This window comes from Tyto alba, unplaced genomic scaffold (assembly GCF_018691265.1).
Source record: "Tyto alba isolate M040663 unplaced genomic scaffold, T.alba_DEE_v4.0 Super-Scaffold_14, whole genome shotgun sequence".
NCBI classification, from domain to species: Eukaryota; Metazoa; Chordata; class Aves; order Strigiformes; family Tytonidae; genus Tyto; species Tyto alba.
The window spans coordinates 37,700,386-37,723,634 of record NW_024881276.1 but is presented as its reverse complement, the minus strand read 5'-3'; the positions used below and the strand labels follow the sequence as shown (position 1 = coordinate 37,723,634).

The 23,249-nt window shown below is 36.2% G+C and overlaps 1 protein-coding gene across 1 annotated transcript; it reads right to left on the bottom strand.

Moving 5' to 3' along the window:
* Nucleotides 1-909: 909 nt before the first annotated feature.
* LIPI (lipase I) lies at nt 910-21,001 on the bottom strand. Its single transcript, XM_042788807.1, has 10 exons — nt 20,857-21,001; nt 17,337-17,713; nt 15,595-15,703; nt 12,951-13,052; nt 11,401-11,490; nt 10,100-10,267; nt 8,408-8,500; nt 5,873-5,984; nt 5,323-5,496; nt 910-1,502 (listed from the first exon to the last, which is right to left on the bottom strand). The coding sequence occupies exons 1-10, from the start codon at nt 20,903-20,905 to the stop codon at nt 1,415-1,417; spliced, it is 1,362 nt and encodes a 453-aa protein (XP_042644741.1). The 5' UTR covers nt 20,906-21,001; the 3' UTR covers nt 910-1,414.
* Nucleotides 21,002-23,249: the final 2,248 nt, after the last annotated feature.

Here is a 23,249-nt window from a genome sequence, read left to right as displayed (position 1 = left end):
TCCCTCAGAGGAAAGAAACAATGCTAAAGCTGAGTAAGATATCACCCAAGAAATCCTACGGTAATGTAATTACCATTTCTATAGAATAAATAATTAAAAAAAAAAAGTCAGCCCATGACCAACTCTGTCCACAGTTCTGTAATTTTTTGGTGTATCTAGACAGGGAAAAGCATGTGCAACAGCTGGTTCAGAGCTTTGCACATACTGACCAGTATGCTCGAGCTGCCTCTTACAATGAAAAGGGCGAGGTCATAACTTGCTTTCCCTTCCTTAGGACACTATCTTCCATTTTCCTTTTATCCCAGCTGTTGACTTTCAATAAAATTTACAATTCATAAGTTTTGGACATCACATTCCATTGACATTCAGATGAAATTTGTTAATAGGTTCAACCGAGTATTACTATCAGGGACAGCAGGGGCATAGGAAAGGAAGGAAAAGGATAATGTGCATAGGACACATTTACATGAGAAACCAGGGTTAAATACTTAAAACAACCTTAAAGAAGAAAAATCCACAAATCTGATCTTCAATCAGTACCATCAGGAAAGGCAGTATAGCACTGGAAAACCTCTTCCTGAACTGGAGGAGGAAATCTTTATGTAGGGCTTTTTCCTGCTCATATTTCAATAAGTGAAAAGCTGACATCAATCTCAAACTAAGAAACAGCTCTAATTCCAAGAGGCCCAAATAGAAAGAGAATGAAAATGCATTTATTTCATCTTTAAGTCATTGTCTTCAGAACAGACTTCAGAATTACTTCATATCTGAAACATTCCTGCCCTGTCCATAGTTTTAATACAAAAAATATATGAATGGTTGCAATAATACTCATCTACGATGAGCATAAAGATAATTGATTTAAATAGCAAATTTACATATGTGCTCACAAATCTTCTTGTTCCGATTCTCAGACTGAGACATTATATAATGAGAAAATGTGAATTATCCAATGAATGCAGCACAGAAAACTGCTGTGTATTAGATCTGTAGATCACATGTGCAGCATATTAAACTCATTTAGTAGACATAATTATGTTTCCATGTAAAAACCATTGTGAATAATAAATAATTAAATATATGTACAACTTGACAAATAATATGCCAGGATTATGCAGATAATTCATATTTAATTCAGTAGTCGCTTCACTGATAACAAATAATTATGAATAGAACATTGCATGTTCTACACTATGATACATTTACTTTATTCAAATTTCTCAAATACATAGATATCTGAACTTTTCCATTAATTTCACCTTGAGGCACACAAAGCAAGTAATGCATATTACAAGGTAGACTCTTGAAAGTACATCTAACTTATCTCATTTTCAGTCTCACTGCAGTCTTTATCCTGAGGAATAATCAAAATGTCACTGCTGTAAGAGAAATTAAGTTAGTAGAAGCTCTCTCTTCACATACCCCTCTCTGGGCAAGGGATAGGTTTGAAGGTCAGTTCGATGTTCTCCATCAGTACAAAATCATATCTGCACAGATGCAGCCTACAAAAGTAGAAAAAGAAAAAAAAATGTGCACGACAAAAAAGTTAACATTAATAGAAAAATATTTCAGTATTTGAATTATTAAACCTCCAGGATTTATCACCTCTCAGAGATGGTAGTCAGGACAAGAAGAAATGTCTTCTTGTCTAAGGTTATACCCTATTTTACACATCACTAGAGTAGCTTTGCCAGACTGTGAACAACCAGGACATCAGCTGGATGGTGCAAAGTGGCATAAGTAAGAAGTGTATCACATCATTCTGAAATAAGAACATGCAATATTTCATCTATTAAAGCTATTAATCTGCATTCAAATTAATTCTTTAGAACAATGGTCTGAGAACAGCCCAATTCCTGTTAACACTGGGCCTGAATAATTTATTTTGAGTTCTCTAGGCATGAAAGCTTACCTGCTTCCATTCCACAGAGGAAAATAGAAAACCACATCATAGTATCTTTTAACTCTTTCAGTTTCAATGACAGCATGCATAAGTAAGTTTCATGCAAGACAGTAATTTGTCGTCTAAACACCTAGAAAACTCAGAACTTCATAATACTACAGGAACACATACAGAGGTCACAAAGGGAGTCACACACACACACAAAATCTTACTTTCTGAGGCCAACATAGATGCTCTGCCTTATAGGGCAGAGGCAGGTCATAGCTCTGCTGTCCATTCACTGCTATAGATAGATGGTGAGAGCTGGTTTGAACAGGCAAATGACTAGCATGCCCTCTGATGGGACCCCTGAGGGCATACAAGCTATGATACTTATTTTATTTAAAATTATATTCTTTATTGCTCTAAACTCACAGATGTGGCTATACAATACAATCCACTTTGGATTGGGACGTAGCACACAGTGCTAAAGGACATAGCCTGAGAAAGAAATCCCGCCACACACTTCTGCTGTTGCCCATTAGTGTGAGATTTCCAACCAGGCAAGACTCCACCTGTCTGTATGTGAAAGGACTGTCGGATTTCTATATAAGGATTTGAAGCCTTTTAAGGTCCCCACAAAGCTAAGACAGTAGATTTTATGACTAAGAAGACCAAGGCAAATTCTTGTATTCTGTATAATGCAAAGCATAGAATTTCATCTAGTCCTTCATCCACAATTTGTTTTGATTTGAATTGAATGGTTTACTATTATATTATTTTTGTAGAGGGAGAAAAAAAAAAAGGCATAAAACCACAAAAAAATGCCAGCATCTTAAAAATCCTTATGAAAGACTGTGAAAGAATTCACAGGACAAATTTGCAACCAGAACAATGTAAGATTATTATATGCATCCATTTCCTGAGTTGACTTTCAATATCTCACATAACAACATGTTGCTGTATTTTAGCACATTTGCAACAGTATTTGCAACACAGCAGCACAGTGTGTTAGCACAGCCAGTTCTCTAACAGCAGTTGCCACTGGGCAGGGTTCTATCTAACCACAATACTTAGACAAGCCATAATGATGAGTACTAGAAGTAAAAACATATGGTTCCCACATATTGTATCTTATCTGAAGAGCAATCCATCTCATCTAGTGATTATTGAGTACCAGGAATGCCTTATGGGAGAGTAACCCTGAGCGAGGAGTAGGTTCTCCAGTTCACCATCAAGGAGCAAAACACACAAATAATTTGTTAGGTGAGGCTTTCGTAATCCCTCACCTTGTGTGGCTTCTCTGCTTTCTACTAAAAAGCAAAGGCATGCCACTCTCTTGTTCAGATGAGGTATTATTAAGGTCTTCTTTTTTATTACTCTTGTTCTTGTTTAGGTGGAAAAAAGCAAAGGTGGCTGGGCTAAGTATCTTTGAGACATTCACATTCACCTTCCCTATCGATTGAGTTTGAATTCACTGACAGGTTCAAAAACTTTTCAGGTGAACTGACACCTGAGCACACACAAGTTAGGAAAGCTTTATGATTTTAAGGGTGAGCAGGAATAATTTATCTCAGAGACCAAGAGAAGAGCCTGAAAATTATATGTACCTTTTAGCACTCCCACATTCACACACCATCTGTGTGAATAATGGACCAGCCCAGCAGAAAATTGTCAGTGACATTTCCCAAAATCCCACTGTCTGCTACTAACCCAGATACGGGGAGACTAAGACTCCTATTGTTTTTTGTCCCTGCACCTGTCCCCTGATTTTTACCTACTACATTGTTATATGAATCATTTAAATATTTTTAATGTAGTTTCTAGTTGATTATCCTGTATTCAAGTAATTGTTGTAATTATATGTAACTAAATAAGGTATAGTTATAATTACAACGAGCGATTATATAATTATACCAACCAATAATGTTGAAACATCTGCATTTAAATTACCTTCACATGCTGATTCAATACACTATTTTCCATTGCTATCTAAAAGTATTTAATGTGACTATATGACTGTCATCTGATGAGGTTCTGTACAAAGGACTTTAGTGGATCCTATATTAAAACAAATCAGGTGTATCTTTAAAACTAACAAGAGTCAGAGTAACAGGAATGAAAATTCAAAACCAGTAACAGCTGTTCACTGAAACTATTCCTTATTTGCTAAATCATTATCTGAAAAAGTCCTGAAGGCTTGTATGAAATGTGTCTTCTGAATTATCACCACTGGGTTGAGGAAAAAAATTGCAATATGATTTAGAGCTTTGACTATCTCTCATCACCAAATGCTTTTAAATAAAATCATGCCAGTTCACCTGAGAGTTTGAGACTTAAGGCTTTCAACAAGTTAATAAAGTTTAATGCATATATATTCTGGGGTACTCTTTTGATTACCAAGTGTTCTGTTTCTTCCTAAATCTCCCACCCATCTCCTCTTTCCCAGTAAATATGAAATAGTAGATTAATTTAAAAAGATTTAGTAACTTTTACAAAGTGTCATACCTAATTCCTACTAGACTATTATCGTATACCAAATTAAAAAAGCCTTAAATGTTATTTCTCAAGTTAACAAAATATACTGAATTTAAAGATACTTGTATTGTAATCTTATTCTAAGTCATTACTTATTTGATAACCATTATTAGGTTTTATTTTAAATTCTGACTTTGTTGAATCTGCCATTCACATGAAGCAAATAAACTTAACAACTCTAAAATATAGTAGTCTTGCTACTCCTAGATGTTTCTTAATTATTCCATGTAATATGTTATTTTTACAAGATACAAATGTAAAATTTAATTGCTAGTGCTATGGTACAGCTCTGGAGATCTAAAAAATTAACATACGGCAATACTGCTGAAGTATTTAAAGCCAGAAATAATTAATAAAAGCTTAGTAATGTCACTTAATTATCAAAAAAAATGCAGGTGATTTCATTTTAAGTGTAGGCAAGATTAGACTGTGTTTTGGTCTTGGAAGATGTTTACCTTCAGCAACAAGACCAAAAACCTATTCCAATTGCAGAAGTAGCTGAAGTGCTCCATTTTATATCCGAGTGTGAAAAGCTGTGTATGGACACATGACTAAATCAGACAAGAAGTACTTAATAAAATTTATCTTCTGGAAGAGAACTTAACCATCCAGGTGTAGGTCATGCTGGTCTGCGTAAGTGGTCCTTGAAAATCCACTGTGACCAGACAGGAGCAGCAGCCTGCTATAACAAGCAGCAAGCATGACATCTACATGTACAAGGGTGCTATGCACTAAATGTTAATGAACAGAGCAGCTCTTTCCCATTATAAGTTTGATCCAAGGTAGGATGAGAAGGATATTCATGCATTTAGGGATAAGCAATTAGGAAAAATCAATAGAGGGAAATACACATACTGAGCAGTTTAGCTGATACACAACTTTGATACATGACAAAGACTTACCTTTCTGGATTATTAAGAGATTTCAGCCTCATCTGGAGAACCCTAAGCTTGTATTTTGGGCCTATTAAAGTCTTCGTAGAAAAGGTCAAGGAAACTTTTGATATTTTGTCAAGGTCTTGGTAAAATCCGGTTAGTATTTTGACTCTTTTATATCGTTGAAATGTTGAAGCTTCACTAAAGAAAAATATTGTTTCTAGTCAGGGTTTTGTTAGCTGAGTAATATTCATTATTGCTAAACATTATTATTAAGACCAGAAATCTTGCAAGTTGTATTGATTTTGAGCATTCAGAACAAAAATACCTAGAACTGGATTCAAACCAGTACCATGCAAGGACCTGTGCTAGTTCATAAACAGAGAGAGGATCATTTCAGCGTGAGGAGCACTGCCTCTGACACTGAGCCATATACAGACAAAGAAGCCTTGGCCAAGTCTTAACAATCTCATGCTACTGTTTTGACTTACAAATTAACAGGTTAAAAGGTTTAGGAAACTAAGAAAAGTAGTCTTATAAAGTGATGAAGAAGATTTTGAGGCAAAGCACAACGTACCTATTTATCTCTGATTCCACTGTGTTTCCAGAATAATCTGTTATTTTAACTTTAATGAAACCTCTCCTAATGCTTTTATTCCAGGTAGTAATATCCAGTAAGTAGTTATACACTGCAAAAATAAATAGGAAATAAAAGAATTTAAAGAATGACCCCAAGAAGATGCAGTTGTTATTATCACCCTTGTTATTCATTAATTGATGATAGGAATGGTAACTCTTTACTTCTATGTCACCAGCTTAAAGAAGAATAAGAAGGCTACTGACAAAAATTAGCTTCTACCAAATGGGTACATGGAGTTCTGTGTAATTAATGTATCATTTGCTCCAGTTCTTACATGGAAAGGATTTGCATCAGAAAGCTACCATCAGAATTAGCATGAAGAGTTTGACCTGCCTAAGGAAAAAAATAAAAATTAAGCCCTAACTAGCACCTTCAGGTTTTGGCAAGCTCTGCAAAGAGTGGCTATCTGAGCTATTAGTGTGGCAACACTATCACATTACCCACAGAAGTGACATGTCCAGAAAACACCTGTGGTGCATTGGCAGGGAGAGAGGAGGAGCAGCATTGGCACGAGCTTTTTGTATAGGCAAAGTGGGCACGTAGATAGGTGAGCAGATTGGCCAGGTGGTAAAAGCTGAAGGGAGGCATTAATCCCATGCCCTGCTTGCCCAGCCTGAACGGGTTCAGCATCACAGGTCCTCCAGGCACCCTTCCCTCAGAGAAGTCAACCTGCCAAAACCTCTGTGTGGATACTAGACAAACTGCATGGGGAAGTTCGAGGAACAGGACAGGGATCTGATTGCTTTCCCCTCCCCTGGAGGGCCCACGGCCTCAGGAAAACAGTCTGGGTACCTGGGGATGGCACCCCCCGTGCACAGGCATGGAGCTGACCTGCTCCACTGTGCCTTCAGAAACCCTGCCCTGGCCTTCTACCACAATTCTATAGCCATCGCCAGTACAGCAACTGTGCCACGGCTACCCAGAGGAAACACAACTTTACTACTCCCAAAGTAAGGAAGCCAATTCAAACTTTTTTTTTTTTTTGGCATGTTGCTTTTTAACATTCTCTCCTTAAAGACCAAGCCTCTTCTCATATGAAAAACTTGTCCTGCTCAGTTTTACAGTTTCACTTAGTTTTAGCACTTCTAGTTTATTTCTATTTCCTCATATTTTCAAATATCTAAGGATTAAAATAAGGCTTTAGTTAATAAATACCCTCTTTTTCAGACTGGTTTAGTAGACTCATTTTTCTTCTTTATTTTACATATTTTCCCTTAAATTTATGCTGCCATTACAATGTTTCTTATTTCTTTCCATGTGCCTTCTCTTATGTTTGATAATATTTTTCCCCTTCTTTTCTCTCTTCTACCACACCTGTCTCAGAATACTATACATAACCTTTTCCCTCTGCGATGTTCTCTTTCTATCATCAGGATTCTGCCTGGTTGAATTTTTGATGAGTGCCCAGATTTTAATATGTGTGAGAGTGGAAACAAAGCCATACTTTTCTGCTGGAGAATGAATGAGGAGACAGACACAGCAGCCTGTGCAGCCTTGAGACCACAGAAGAGCAAAGCCCAAGCACACAGCAGCAGGGGAGAACAGTGGTAGCGGGTTTTGATTGAGATGAAAGACCACTGGGAATAGGAGTTATTTTATGTAAAACCCATCACATCTTCATTAACCTCTCCTTGGACCTTTGGAGGAAACAGTGAGATAAGTAAGCAAGTTAACCACTATAAAAAGAGATATTCAGTCCCTGGTCACAAAACTTGCCAAGACAATGGAAAAAGATAATGTGAAAACTTGTTTTCAGTTTAATTCCCTGTAAGCCTATCCCCATATCCCAAATCCAAGAACATTAAACATAACCCATAAGAAGAGTGTGCTAACATTTGCTTATAGTGGTAAAGACTGTTAATAAAAACAGAAATTGTGTGAGAATCTAAACTGGACCTCTACATGGATAGGTAGATATCTAAAGTGCTGCAGCTAAAGCCCATGCCATAAGGATTCATTTCCATAGAGTATAACCCTGAAACAGTCAGCTAAGTTTTCCCTCCACTATTTTACTCCTAGAGAGACATGGCCTTTTCAAAGCTGGAGTAGCTTTAGTTGACTGTAGGGCGCTCTCCTCCTGAGGTGGAACACAGAGGTGTCTCCTTTTTGTCTCCCACCCAGGGCCATCTCACTTCCCATTTTTGCTCTCTGAAAATGGCAGCAATGATCCCATCTAAGCAGGTTCTTTCAGTCCAGCTTTTTCCCTGTCACTTGATTCCCATTTTCTGGCTTTCTTATTCCTGTTGGCAGTCCATCCTATTACTTTTAAATTCACGTTTCTCTTTTGCCACAATCATTCTTATTCTTCCTCCAGTCTGTGAACTGACACATAGCTCATGGTTTACTACACTATTTTACACAGCAGCTATCAATAACTTTCTACTTTTAACATGTTTTCACTCCAAATCAGCTAACAAATAACAGCCATAACATTTCATAAAGAGTGTGCTATGTATGTATTCAGTCACTCACTGCAGAATGGGTCTTGGTCCGAGGTATCAAAATAAGCTTTTGTTGGTGAACTCTTTGGGATTAACAGCTTTTTCCATCTATCAGCATAATAACCTGAAATCCATAGTTTAAATACTTCATTCAGATATCTAGCAAAATCATGATACACATATAATTACATAAAAGAAACTCACGCAAAGCGACAGATTTGGCTTTAATTTTCTTAAATGTTCTTTCAGAAAGTAAATTGACTTGGAAAATGCATGAATACCCTTAGTATAATAGAATATAGTATGCAAGTATTTAATTCTTTTAATGTATTAGTATCACTGAAATTTTCATAATGTAAGAGTTAGAACCTATTTAGTCTAGAGTACTAACTCCCAAAAATCGTGCTCATAAAATCCTGCAGAGGTAATAAAAATAAACCCAAAAAAGTAGCCAACATATTTGCAGAGAACAATTACAGGACAGCTTCACATTAGGTAAAATTTCTTCCTTTATTTTTTTAATGATTAAAGGAAATATTTTTAAACCCTTTAGTCTATAATTGTGGATATTATTTAATAAAATGTTAGATATTCTGTTAACCTCCTAAGCTTATGGATGTATTGTAGAAAGAACTTTTGCTTTATACAATTCTATGCTTATTGTCTTTGTGGCTTGATAACAGTCCTTTTTTCTAAAATGGCTGGATCCTATTCTCTCCCTCTTGATTTCTTTACCTAGATTGGACAACAAGGGCTAGTTCCAGGCTACAGAGCTGCCACTGCAAGGCAACAAGAAGGAAAGCTTGCAGTATAAGTATGTTGCTTCTTCTCTCAGTTCCCAGATTCAGCTGCCTGCCACTTCCTTATAGATCTTATGGTTATTAAAAAAAAAAAAAAAAAAAGTGGCAGCTGGCTGGTCACATATTTCTGCCCCTCTAGCTCAGGCGTTCTGTGTAAGTGCAGCATTCAAGCGTGTCTAATAATCATGCTGGGGAAGTTTTGGAGTCTTTCTCCCCTACTGTAAGGCCCCAATATGATTGGGTTTTATTATAAAATAGCATACAGATCTGTCTATCTATGCTTTTTCTTCAAACCTGACCTAAAAAATATAGGGTGTACATCCCAATATAAGGATGTAAAAAAGACAAGATACAAATTGAAACTTAATTAAATACTTGTAAAATTTAATTCTTAAGAAAACCCTGCCAACTAGGAAATGTTCACACTACTGTAGCTCTTTTCCAACGGTATCCAGATCTTCTCTAAAGGCAATAAACCACCAAAGAAATATAAACCCCCTCCAAATAAAAGCTTGATTCCCAAAGAAGAGCCAAAGAAACCATGAAGTTGCTACAAACATTGTTACTCTTAAAAAAAAAACAGAGGTGCTCTAGAGATTATAACAGATTGTGAAAGCCCAAAGTGAAAGCCTAAGTAGAAGCAGTTTCTCTGCAGAAAGGAAATACACTGTGAATCCATTTCAGACTGAAAAGCATAGTGATCAAAGATTAGGAACACTCAGCACCAGTGTATAACAGATAACTATAAAGCAGACAAAGCCATAAACTTTAAACTACTTTAAACAGCATGCAGCTCTGCACGTGAACAATCTCTACAGATCCATTAACACAAAAATACAAATCTCTGGAGTAGCCCCAGAAAGAGCTAGTCTGGATTTCCCACAAAATCTCAGACAGACCAGAACAGATATCATAATGCTTACCCAGTACTGGACAGGACATTGGCTGGAAAGCTTCACAATCAACACATTTTCCTCTCTTGTAATCCAAGTAAGAATCACAAGGATATGTTATTATGTTGCACCTTCTTTTCAGAGATGATAAGAAGAGGAAGACAGATCTTTGATGGTCGCACTTAAAATAATTAAGTCCTTCAGGAAAGAAAAATGGAAATATACGAAGAATATGTAATCCTTTTCCTTCATGAAAGAAAAGGTGTTATCAAATCTCATTTACCTAAGCCATTCTTAGTTAGCCATGCTTTTATTCTCTGAACACCAAGTGTAAAAAATGGATGCACACACACAAGAAGAAGAATTTGAAGACTATTTTGAATATTACAGGTACAGAGAAAAGTCTACAGGGCTTTATGTGCAAGAAATAGTCTATTAAATCCTAACAAATATACAGAATTTTTTTATTATAAGGCATAAGTCTGAGTTAAAATTTGCCTTGTTGCATCCAGTGCAGAACATTTTGGCAGAAAAATTACTGTGAGGAATACTTCAGAGATTCTTCTCCTTAGTTTTTTGGGATAATAGATTCCTTCCTCTCCTAGCAAAACAAACTATGAGAACTGTACAGATAAAGATGATCCCAAGTCTTAAGGGATTCTCCCTAACTCACAGACACACAAGTGGAAGTCCTATGCTTTTGCAGCATCTCTAATTTGTAGCAGCACTGTGCAGATTAGTAACAGAAACATAGACAGACATAATTGTATCCAAAAAGAGTAAACAAAACAATGGGCAGCAACATTGCCTAAGTTTTATGGAGGTTGAAATAAGCAAAATTTTGCTGCAAAAGATCATGTCATAAAACTGTTTTAATCCAAGAGCCTAAAAAACCTGTCCAAATCCTAGTTCATGACTGCCAACCAAGAGGAACCTGAGACACAGTGAAGACTTGAAAGCCTTGCCTTCCATGTCATATGCAAGCGATCCTGTCCAAATCACCTGGACACAAACACCTTCCCCCATGCCTAGGCATATATAAACACATAATAAAGCCTAGCCACATATAAGCACATAATTATCACTACATGCAGATTATAATATAATAATACAATTCCATCACAACAATAATAATGTTATGGATTGTTATTTTAAGAAAAGATTCAAATATCTTTGTTATTTCTCATTTGCTGAGTGGGGATGGAAAAGAAAGAATACAAGGTCCTCAGCTCCCATATTACCAAATATGTGCAAATATGTTCCACTGAAGTCAATTTAACCTTATCTGATTTGATCTAAAACTCTTATTTATTGAACACATTTTTATTTACCACTGAATACTGTTTGTGGGCAACCAGGCTGATCCATTCCTCCATTTGGATAGAAATCAATGGTTCCTAAAGGTTTCTTGAAACCTAATGCTAAAGTAAAAACATCATGAATCAAAAAAACATAAACAGAATTATGCAGTCAATTATTTATCATTACATTCATTACAAAATAAAGTGGAGGTCTTAAAGAAAATTTTTTCCAATTATACTGTTCTTTTATTCTGTAAATGGGAGTCATGTTACGAGTTAAAATACATAATTATAATAAAATAATTTTCAAGAAAATTATACACATGTAAAATGCTGTACACAAATGTATACAAATTTGTGTAAGATTCCTACTGCCACAAAAGAAAAAGGAAAGAACAGAAGCAACTATTCAGTGCTGTAGCTGAGACATTATTTGCACAAAGAAATTTATGAAATTCATGTTCTCCCCATCAAACAAAATTCTTTCCCAATGTAATTTTCATTAGAGTAAGATTTTCCATTTTTTGCACGATATTGTATTCTGAGATACACTAATATAAGCAGTATAACAAAGTAGAAAAATCTGTATCTATCCTATGAAAGACCATGACTATGAATTAGCTCAGTCTGACCTACCTTCCTTTTTACCACACATTATCTTTATTCACTTAATTTGAAGATTACAAAAATTGGTATTTTACAGCTTCACATATAAATTTTTGTCATAAAATGCTTCAGTTTTAATATTATTAAAGAAACTGATATGAAACTATACAAATAATGGGACAAGCGTGGTAGGTTTGAAAGGTTTACTTATGGTTTTGAGAAAAAAAATAAACCAGATTATAGTATGAATGAAGCAGATTTTACAACATTCTTAATTTTAACCTTACAGTGACATGATTTAGAATTTTAAGCAGTGGATCTGTCGTGTACTAATGTGATACAGTTGAGACTGGCTGTCTCAGAAGGGCCTAATTCAGTGATAATGATGTGCTTACAACCTCTCTGTTCATACACACTAGAACAGCAAAATGATGTTTATGCTGAACTATTTTGCAATAGCAGTATCATAAATTATTTCAATAGGCTGACTTTATTTAATATGCTGACTTGTTTTGTTCATATTCAGAAGAAATCTACTATAGCAAACAAGACATAAATGACAGTGGTGTAATTGCTACTTTTGTGTGACCTTAAAGGACTCATGACTATATGGTTATCTACATATGCCTTCAGCTAGCTGTTGGACATAAGTTATTTCAATACTTTCAGGTTCAGTCATAAAACTTCTCTCACTCAATAACAAGGCTACTCATGTCACAACTGAACAAAACAGCCCATCATTGCTTAAATCATTAGCAAAGTTAAATTTCAGTTTATTTGTGAATAGGCAAAATAACATACATTTTGATTTCAAAAGTATAGACATTGTTAGAAAGCAACAGCACAGGAATCCACTTGACACAAAATATACTTCTGCAGCACTATCTGGATGTTACTGAAATAGCTTATCCCTTTTCTTTTGGCTTCCTGCCTTTCCTCAAGTTGAAGTAAGAAAGTTAAGGTTATGTCATTACCATCAGTATCTGAATGGATTACATCAACAAATTGTGCATCAGTACAATCCAGTCTCCCCTCTGGCGGTTCTCGAGTGAACAAAGGGCCTGCTGGATCAAGACCTAAATGAAAATAACACTAGCATTACAAATCCTGGGGTCTGTCTCTACAGATACATACAAGATAGACATTTGAACATTATTCATCAATGACTCTTAATTTTCCTGGGATAATAATCAAAACAAAAATGAGCACAATTCGTCTCAAGTTTCCATTCTTCAACTTGTTAAGCAAAGCAAGGGTTCCTAACACAAGACTGATCAACCTTTATCTTTGAATTTCTCTCTCTTCCTAATTACTTGTGCTCATCTCCCAGTTCTCCAGATGGATTGTAAGCATTAGGGATTGAATCAGGAGAATTAATTCTGTCCTTTTCCCCAGAAAATACCATACCTATTATGTACTTCATAAAAATGAAATGCACGATGTAACTACTCTCACCACCAGAACACAGGATGAAGACATCTTGGATGGAGACAATTTCAAACATGCCTCAATCATTTTATCACTTGGTGTTGGAATTACTTATAGAAAAACAATTGTTATATACAACTAAGTGAAATACTAGTTTTCAACCACATTTTCACCTGAAGGAGGTTTGGAAATCTTATACTCAAATCAAAATTCAACTATGACGAAAGAGATTACAACTGAAATAGATAAAAAGCACCTTATATCAAGGAGGAGGGGATTTGGGTGGCAAAGTATTTGAAGTATAAACACTGCATATTCTCATTCATTTTAAGGACAGAGAATTATTGTTGTGTATCTCTGAAGCCTAATAATTTTCAAGATGGTAATTTCTGTCCTTCACAGGAAAGCAAACTTGTTAGCTGAGGTTTGCTCTGCTCCTATTTTCTTGACAACAAAAGCATAGACAAAGAGGGAAAAAAAAAAAAAAAGCAGCAAAGATGGAAAATGTAACTGTCAGGGCAAAACATATTCCTACACTTAACTGACTTCTAATTGCATTCTGACGGAAAGACAGGGACAGCGTATGACCTTAGATGACCCAAATTTATCTGGCAGATGTGCTTTAAGAACTAGTCTAGGAAGGTTCTCTCTCAAGACCCAGATAATCAAGACCCAAACTACCACATAGAATTGTAGAATGCCAGGAATACACATTCATCATTGATAGTACCCCCAGGTAACAAAGGTAATTGTTTTAGTCCACTAATGAGTTTTATATTTCTAAAACATCCAAACAGTGAAGAAGAAGAAAAAAAATTTTTTTTTTTTCTTTTAACATCTCATTTTCCCAACATCAGTCTGGGCCATGGGCTCAACTTGCTTGAGAGAAAATGTATCAAAACAGTCACAGAAGAGGTTATGAGCTTTGCATGCTTGGACTACTCAATCTTTGCCTTTTTTCATAGATATCTGTAATTAAAAGAACATGTTTGAAACATTTCATATAAGTCCATTTATCTGTGAGCATGTGAGTTCAGAAGTTACATGGATCTCCTAGCTCCCAGTTATTGTACAGCGAAAACACAGACCTTCTAGCCTAACATTGCAATCAAGACTGTCCCCAACCAGTGATGCCAACAAACTCTAGGGAATTGTGTAAAGTGGAAATGAGTATTCTTAATGAAAGGAATATAGCTGCGGCCTATCACACCCTTAGAAAATGTCCTGACTTTCAGATTACTGTACAAAAAGGGGAGGAGTCTCTAATTCCCGTTCTTAAGGCTGGCTTCTGGCTCCTCTTACGTTTGGGGAAAAAAATTACTCAAGTACTCTGTAGAGAAGGTTTGGAGCTATGAATTTCAAGGAGAGGTGACTGCCTCCTTTCAGCTTGAAAACAGCTGCTCTCTTAAATCCTAAACACCACCAGGATCCAACAGTCTCTTCTTTTCTTAGCACCTTTTCTGATAGTTAGCTTATTCAACTTCCTTCTCAACAAGCTAGACACAGTGAGTTTTGCTCTTTCACCACAAGAAGTATTTGGAGCTTGTGCACTCAAATCAGCACTGTGGGTTCTGCCCTAGGAACCAGCATCTAAAATTAACTTTGTGCAGTCCTGAAAGGTGTACCCATATGAGGGTACTCCAGTGTTCAATGTATGCGCCACTCCTGTAGATGGCAATTCTGATGATGCAACGAGTATGAGGCAAAATTTTCAGTATCCCTACGCAGGTTGCACACCTGATCCAAGCTCCCAGTATGAGATAGCCCAACGTACTAAGTACTACCTCATGTTCAGTTATCTCAAACTGAAACTAAATCTTTATGCCTGATTCCTGTGGTCTGACCAAGAGCTTTTGAACTTCCCTTCAGAGAGACATGACTTGCTTCATCAACTAGGCAGAAACTCAGGTAGTATATCATTTAACTTAAGTGGCATTTGGATGTAGCATTCAATTTTCATTTGAGAGACCAGAGGTAAACAGGTTGGAAAATTTCAGCTGTAATTTATGTCCTGAAGGTAGACTTCCACAATTTTCTGAACTTCTATCAGGGATACATTTTTCCACATGTATGTTACTAAAAAGCCAGTTCTCATTTGTCAATATTTCAGTGCTAGCATCTATGTGATTCGCAGCTACGAGAACAATGCAACGTACATTAGAACATGTGTATTAGGATTAAAAGCCTTACCTGTAATTCTGCCAAGTTTGCCATTATACTTCTGGCCAACAAAACCAGCTATATGAGCCCCAAGACTAACTCCAATCATATACACAGAGTCAAGAGAGATTCCATCCACCTATCAGGGAAAAAGAAAACAAAGCCATAACCACACACAGTTAACAGAACAGACATCAGTAGATGGATTTACTTTTCACTTTTTGTCAGTACTCTAAGTTGTTTCTCTAACTTTCTAACTTTAAAAACAAATGGAAATTGCAAAGTACTTTTCAGTTTGCCATTCTGTACTAGTGAAACAGTGTAGTAATCATGAAATTGTTTGAAAAGAAAAATACAAAAAGGAAGCTTGAGTCACATTTCTTCTGAAATGTCACACTTGTTAGAAGGGAAGCAGGAGAGGGAAGAGGAAGACATTTACCAGATACAGAGAAAGATGAACCAAAACTATGAACTAAGAAAAGAAATTCTTCCCCTGCCTTATCCTTACAATAAAATAAAAACCATAATATCATTAAGAAAGACTTATGCCATAGAACTGCTAAATAATGTTGCCAAATGAACACCTGCAGGAAAGCCTTAAGATGCCCATTCTACCAAGCAAGAAGCATTTAAAAAAAAAAAAAAAAAAAACTACTGAAGAACTCTGAAACAGTATCAGAAGACCTCTTGGAATCTCTGCAAAGTGATGGGATGATATGTAGGATTTGACATATTAATGTGTCTCAAAATGAATTAACAGTTGTCTCACAACAGCTTGCAAATATTAAACTGATAGCTGTGGAACAGAACATACCCCATCACCACCACATTAATGACTCACACAAGATCAGCCCAAACATGCCCTGATGTCATTGATTTGTCAGGCAGATCTGTAACCATCAATTAGTCAAAACTCTGCACCAAGATATTTGCAAAATACACCTTTTTAACCCACTCTGTAGACTATTCTTATAGTCTTATTTTATTTTTCTATTCAATAACAATAAATTTACTGTCATAATTACAAATTGTTATCACTATATCTAGACCCAGAGGAGACATTCTGACAGGCTTTCTCTTCTTTCACCTCAGCCTTTCTCAAAATTCTGTTTTTTTTACTCAAATTTCACATTAATATTTTCTTACTGCACAGCATTCAAAATTTCTGAGAAAGGCTGGGGAAAGAAGTGGTGAGAATAAAAATCAAGTGATAAATCTAACAATGGCATCAATGAGATAATAACATGTTTTGTTCACTTGATTAAGCAATAAATCTAAAGCTCAGTTAAGAACACTAGCATCAACAACTGTTTCAGCAACTACCGCTAGAATCAAGTTTATATCATTTTGGAACAACTATTTATATCTCTGTCAGTGATTCCTTTTTAATTTAAAGACTTTAATTATAATAGTTTAATAGTAAAAAGAGTAGTGCAATGCCTTTTTAAAATATTAATGTTGCATACTATTTGAGCATCTCTCATTTCATCCCCACACTGGTGCATTCACTCTTTCCAGAAGACCTAAAACTTCCAGCTGACTAAAGAAACCAGATGCCCTCTCAGGCATTCTTCAGTGAAAGGGAAATAAGAACTCAGGCAAAGTTAAATATATGTAGTAATAACTGCATGCCAGGTTAGTAAATACTCTAGTAAAGAAATGTCATTTGATATTGTTCAGTGGACTTCTCTTTAGATATATTTTAAGTATCCATTCCCACTCAAACCATGTTATTTAAACTTATTCAGAACAGATGCAACTCTCTGCCTTACCAACATCTGGTCAACGTAGTTCTTCAGTATTTCTGCAACTTTTCTGCAGTTTTCAACAGCAGTTACATAATTCACAGTTGTAGCACCACGATTCCAATCAACTATGATGAGATTAATATCCTCTGAAGACAGTAAAAGCTCCTTCATGTCACCTAGCCATACCGGTGGAGATCCTGTTGGTCTGAAGCCATGAATAACAAAGACAATTTTCTTGGAGGTATTAAGGTACTCAGATGCTGTAACATTGTGTTCAATGAGTCTCTCAGAACAATCTGGATTTTCCCTTGTGTATAGCAGTAGCTGGACTCGGAGTTCCGTTCCAGACAAAGCATTGCCTATATTAAGATCTGTAAATTCAGGACATTTTTTCTCTTCATCTGAAAAAGATGAAAATGTTAGACAGTCATTTGATGAGTTAGACCACCTGAAATATTACCTCTTCACTTTTCTTTCCACATTTTTCCACTAAAAGTGAAGAACTCCCATTTTCTTCACTGTAGAACTTTGGAATGAGGTACCAGAACGTGCACTAAACAACAAAGAGCGACAGTTTAACTAATGACACTGCAACCCCCACTATGCTCCTCTGAACCCTCCAAATACAAAATTAACTTTTCTAATTGCTCCTTAACAATATATTTTCTCCATAACAAATACAAATTAGTAGTCAGCATTGGTGAAATCCTTTGCTTAACCACCAAAGTTAGGCTGTCAGAATTTTTTCACAACTAGTGTGTGTTGTATAAACAGAAAGACTGTTGTGACTTTCTTCCTCTTTTGGACAGGGTGTCAATGTTGCCAATTCTTAGGCCTTGTTGTTTGATCTAGTAATAAGAAGCAGTAGCCTGATGGTATGGGATGACCCAGAACCCTTCCCTAGTTTTGGATCACTATAAGGACACCCTTAGCAAAGAACAAAGAAAGAAAAAAACAAAGGATCCTGTCCTGAGTTTGAAAAAATAAGAATCTGTGAAGCCAATGTACATGATGGCACAAGAAAAAACATAGTATTTAGCATTTCTGTTATCAGACAGTTATGGTATACAAGGTTAAACTGTAGATCAGTCAGGATCAACAAGAGGATGGAGATTTTCAAAGGAGCCTAAAAAGACCTTTTTTTTTTTTTTTTTCCTGTAAGCTTATCCAAACCAGAAGTTAATGCTTAAAAAAGTATCCTTTGCCTGCTGAGATCATATCCTGTGAATGAGCCACGTTAGGATTCTGGGCACAAGGTTGATGCCTGTCACAGTTCTTCCATATGGCTTCTTCACCTTCAGTGTTGTGCTAGCTGGCTTACAGCCAAAGAAATTTGGGCCCACCTCTTGACTTCCAGTGGGCTATGGTACTTTACACAAGGCTTTTGTATGATATTTGATGGCACCTTTCTCAATTTTCCTGTCGTTAACAACTTTGTGAAACAGGAATCAGTCGACTTCTAGAAAGCAAAAGTAGGAAGAGGAATTGTGTCTACTCAGTTCTTTAAAAAATAATTTAAAAAGTAACCTGAATTTCTCAGAATTTTTGAGTTATAGAAGCAGTTCTAGCTCTTATTTTCCCAGCAACCGGCTAGCAGGCAGAACCAAATCCACCACATTTATACATCCGAGATGGACAGAGAGACCTCACTGGTTTCTAAAGCTGCCAAGGGCAAGTTCTGGGTGGTTACAAAGTATCTGAAAGATTTAGTTGATACTACAGTTCAGACATAAACAAAGCTAAACAGTGTGAATTACAGTACTTAAGATGTAGCAAAGACATGGTAAAGACACTAATTCACTTAGGGAACTAGACCAATCACCTCTAGGTCAAACCATGTATCTGCAATGACTAGACAAGTTACTTCTGGACTGGACATCACAAAAAATAATCGGTATTTGCAAAACAGAGCAGGGTTGAAGTTACAGAGTGTTACAAATGTCTCGAAACTTCCTGTCTCAAATCACCCAAAGTTTCATGCATATCATCTGCCTATCGTAGATGACAATAGCTACAATTATTACATGTGGGAAAAGTTAGTTATTTATATTTCAAAATAAATATCGCAGTTATCCTCATTTAGATACTGAATAGTGTAAGTAACTTTCACTGTGATTACCAGACAGGTTATTAACTAACTAGTGATACAGGAAGTCAACTCAGTTTTATTGCTGAGACTTACCCAATAAGTAGTTCTGAAATTAAGGAGCTGTTCAGCTGCAGTTGACTTGAATTTAATGAAAACATTATTCAAGAACCTGGTAAAATGTCATACATGTGACATGATACTGAGATGCTAATAGAATGTGTCACATTTAATCTCTAGTTTTCATATACTGATATATGACAATAAAACTAGAATAGAAATTCTATTACCCAAATGTCATATACAAAGCTAAATGATAATAAACAGCCACTTGATTACATTTTCGCTATTCAGATTCAAAGCTACGACATGAAACACTTCAATTTTTGCCTAATATTGTTGTTAAATCCAAGCTTAATCACTGATTCTTATAATTCACTTCTACATTTCTAATATAGAAAAGATTCATGCTAAGATACTGTAAATGTTTAAGTGTTCCTCCATATCAGTTTATGTTTTGATTTCTTATCATTTGACTGGCAGAAATGAGAATTAATTTTTCTAAAGTCAGTGGAATGATGGTGACATAAAACAGAGACACAGTCTGTTCCAGAGTGAGAAATCTATCACAAGGAAATTATTATAACTGATGAAATCTATTTACCAGCTGGGAAATGTGAAAGGGAAACAACTCGTTTACTTATGGCTGTGACATGACAGCAGTTATCCTTTGAAAAGTAAATAGAGGAAAAAAAAAGAAATGTAGTGTGGAATTAGTAAGTACTATAAATAGATTGAATAATTTGAATTGTTCAGTGAGGAGTTATCAAGGGAAGGTTTCTCAACCTCCTATTTCTGATTGATTACTGGAAGGAATACCCAGCTGCCCTTTGCACACGCTTGTGGGAGGACTCACATACACTTTTCTGTACAGTCAGAACATACCGTTAGGTGTTGGGCAGTTACATATGCAGTCTAACTGAGTCAATATACGATTTTAACTTCCCTGTGTACATTTATGACTGTTGTATCTTCTGTGGTTAAAAAGGGGAAAATCTTAAGTACACACTGACTTTTTTTGTAACTAAATTTTACTATTTAAAGCCTAACTCATAACCGGAAAACCTCTCAAACTATCAAATCAACAATACACAATAAGCTTACGTTAATGTTAAAACTATTTCACAATTACCTCTTTACTTTGTACAAAGTGCACATACCTGAGTGTGTCTCTGTGCAAAGTACAGCCAGAGATAAAGTATCAGGCTTTGTTCTATTTACTTTAAAATTAAAACCTATGTCTCAATTTCAAAGTGATCAAATTCCTGTTACTATTTGTCTTATGCTCCATTAGGCATAATTCACAAGGTTTAATCTTTTGGCCAATTTAAATAAAGGGGTAGTAATTTTTTTTATGCCACGAGACTACACCACAAAGAATAAGGGAATGGTTCTTACCTGATTCCACCCAGTATATCAAACAGATGAATAAACACAATCTCAGCATATGGAAATGGAGAAAAGCAATATGTAATATCCACAGGCAAGTGGCAAATAAAGTCTTTCCTTATAGCGTGCTAGCGTTCTAACCTAACTGAATGCCACTGATGAAGTGACATGTAGATTAGGAAGCAGAAAGCAAAGCTGTGCTCAAGCTTCTGCAATTCATGACTCCTCCTATTGAATGACTTCAGTAGGTGAGGTGGTTTCTGGTTCTTAAGGGTTGGGACTGTTTTTTAATCTATTTCCCTCTTTGGCTATCAGCAGATTTACACGTAAGCAACTGATGTTATATATTACTGACAACTCTGTTACACACGTGGAATTTAGGAAACACAGTAACTAGAGGTGCATCACATTAGAGTTCCACCCTGTGTCTTTTCTCAAGTATGTCACTCAACTGCAATTAGAGGCATTGAGATGGGCAAAAGAAACTTAGAACAAAGAGTCATTCTGGTGACAGAAGGATTTTTCTGTAAGAACTTGAAAATAATTCTGAGAACTATATCTCCATGGATTGTTTTTGAACAAAATTATCTTCTGATCTTTTTCCAAGGAGTCATTCTCTAAATCTAGAGGAGGTCTGTGAAAGCACTTATATGGGAGAGATATGGAGATTAGAGCACCACAAACCTTACCCAGACACTGACTTGCTGGGTGTTTTGGGTACGTCACTTAACTTCATTCCTTCTGTGTCCCCAACTACAAAAAAAAAAAAAAAATGAAGAAACATTTAATTTTTTGTTCAGCTCATTTATTTACAAACCAATTAACTGGGTAAATAAAAGAGGACAAACTTCAGTTTCTTGGAGTTCACAGTTAGGTGAAGAGGCAGACAAACTCTGTATTATTAAAATGAGAAGTCTGTATGCTCAGGTTGCCTATATCTGTCCCCCAATTATTTCCACTGCAGGAGAAAGAAAAACATGCCATAAACACTCAAATATGAAGAAGACACATCTCAAAAATGTTTGTTTTTTTTTTTTTTTTTTTTGGTGTAGCATATCCTTCACAGTGCTTCTAAACATAAGATCTAGGTCTCCTTTTTATCCTTCCACAACAGTTAAGGGTGTGTGTGTGTGTGTGTGTGTGTGTGTTTTGTTACTTACTTTTAAGTAACCAGTCTCTTCAGTGGGCTTTATGATTCTGAGCAGCTCAACAAAGCTGTGCTATGCAAGCCTCTGCAGCAGAGACTTTAGGAGGTCTCTTCCAAGGCTTTTTCACTTTGAATGCAGCAACAAGAAGAAGATGCAGAATATCTACACATATGAAAATCGACTCAGCTTAACCAGTAACCTTTTATTACTTTTTTGCTTCTGGTTCTCCAATTTGTCACCCTATTCTGAGTAAAATTCACTAAGGCAGCCCTTGTTATTCCTTTGCACTCCCTCTTCATCTTGAATCTTTGACATTTAGTCCAACTGTTATTGTAAAAATACAGCCCTACTTACATTATATATTAATTAGAACAAGTAATGGCATAGTGTCAATTTGGCTCTTTCCTACTTTTTATTATATTGTTACAATAAAAACTTAGTGCACCCAACCAAGTCAGCCTCAGCATGCACTCAGTATACAGCATGCATTCATATACAAGTTAAAGCACGGAGAGCTCAACACCGCTAAAAAAGAATCACTAATAGCCTTAGTAAAACATCTACCATGCTTATCCAAGAGCCATTCACCTGATGTCAGCAGAAAATATTACATAGGTACCTTTACATATACGTAATGACACTAGTTGTTAATAAATTGATAACACTTGTTCTCTTACACATGAACTGGAAAAGGAAGAAAATTTTAAGTTCCCTCTAGAACTGAAATCCAAAAAGGCCAGCTCACATGTAAGTAAAGTACAGTGCCACCCATGTCAATATAAAGACCCATGGAACAGTTTCAAAGCCCTCTGAAACCACCCTCAGGAAAGGACTCCCTGACTAAATCAACTCCAATAAAGTTTGCGGTATTAATCAGGATTTTGAACCACTGCCTGTTGGACTCACCTCTCTGTCGTATGACAAGGGGACTTTGTTCACCAACAGTGGTGCTTATGCCACTTAGAAACTCATAAATCTTAACTGCTGTTACTGTTTACACTGTCATTTCTCCTGACATCCTACTGTCAGGTAGATCCTTTAAGGCGACTCTGAGTTTCAGGTACGCTGTCACAAACAGATGTGACACCTTCAAAGTTCAGCTACTGGCTGCCTGTCCCACTTTGCTTCATATTGTTCTGTCCACCTCTTTTCTCACAAGGATACACTTCTTCTCGCACTGAAATTCGGAGTTAACTGCTCCAAAAGTGCCTTATGCAAACCAGTGGAGGACACCAGCACTGCCTCTTCATGACT

Coding starts and splice junctions, on each gene's coding strand:
- LIPI (XM_042788807.1), bottom strand. CDS start 20,905: ATGCTGAGATTGTGTTTATTCATCTGTTTGATATACTGGGTGGAATCA. Junction 11,491..12,950: donor AATCCATTCAGATACTGATG/GTAATGACATAA, acceptor TTTTTACTTTAG/CATTAGGTTTCAAGAAACCT. Junction 5,985..8,407: donor GGACCAAGACCCATTCTGCA/GTGAGTGACTGA, acceptor TTATTTTTGCAG/TGTATAACTACTTACTGGAT.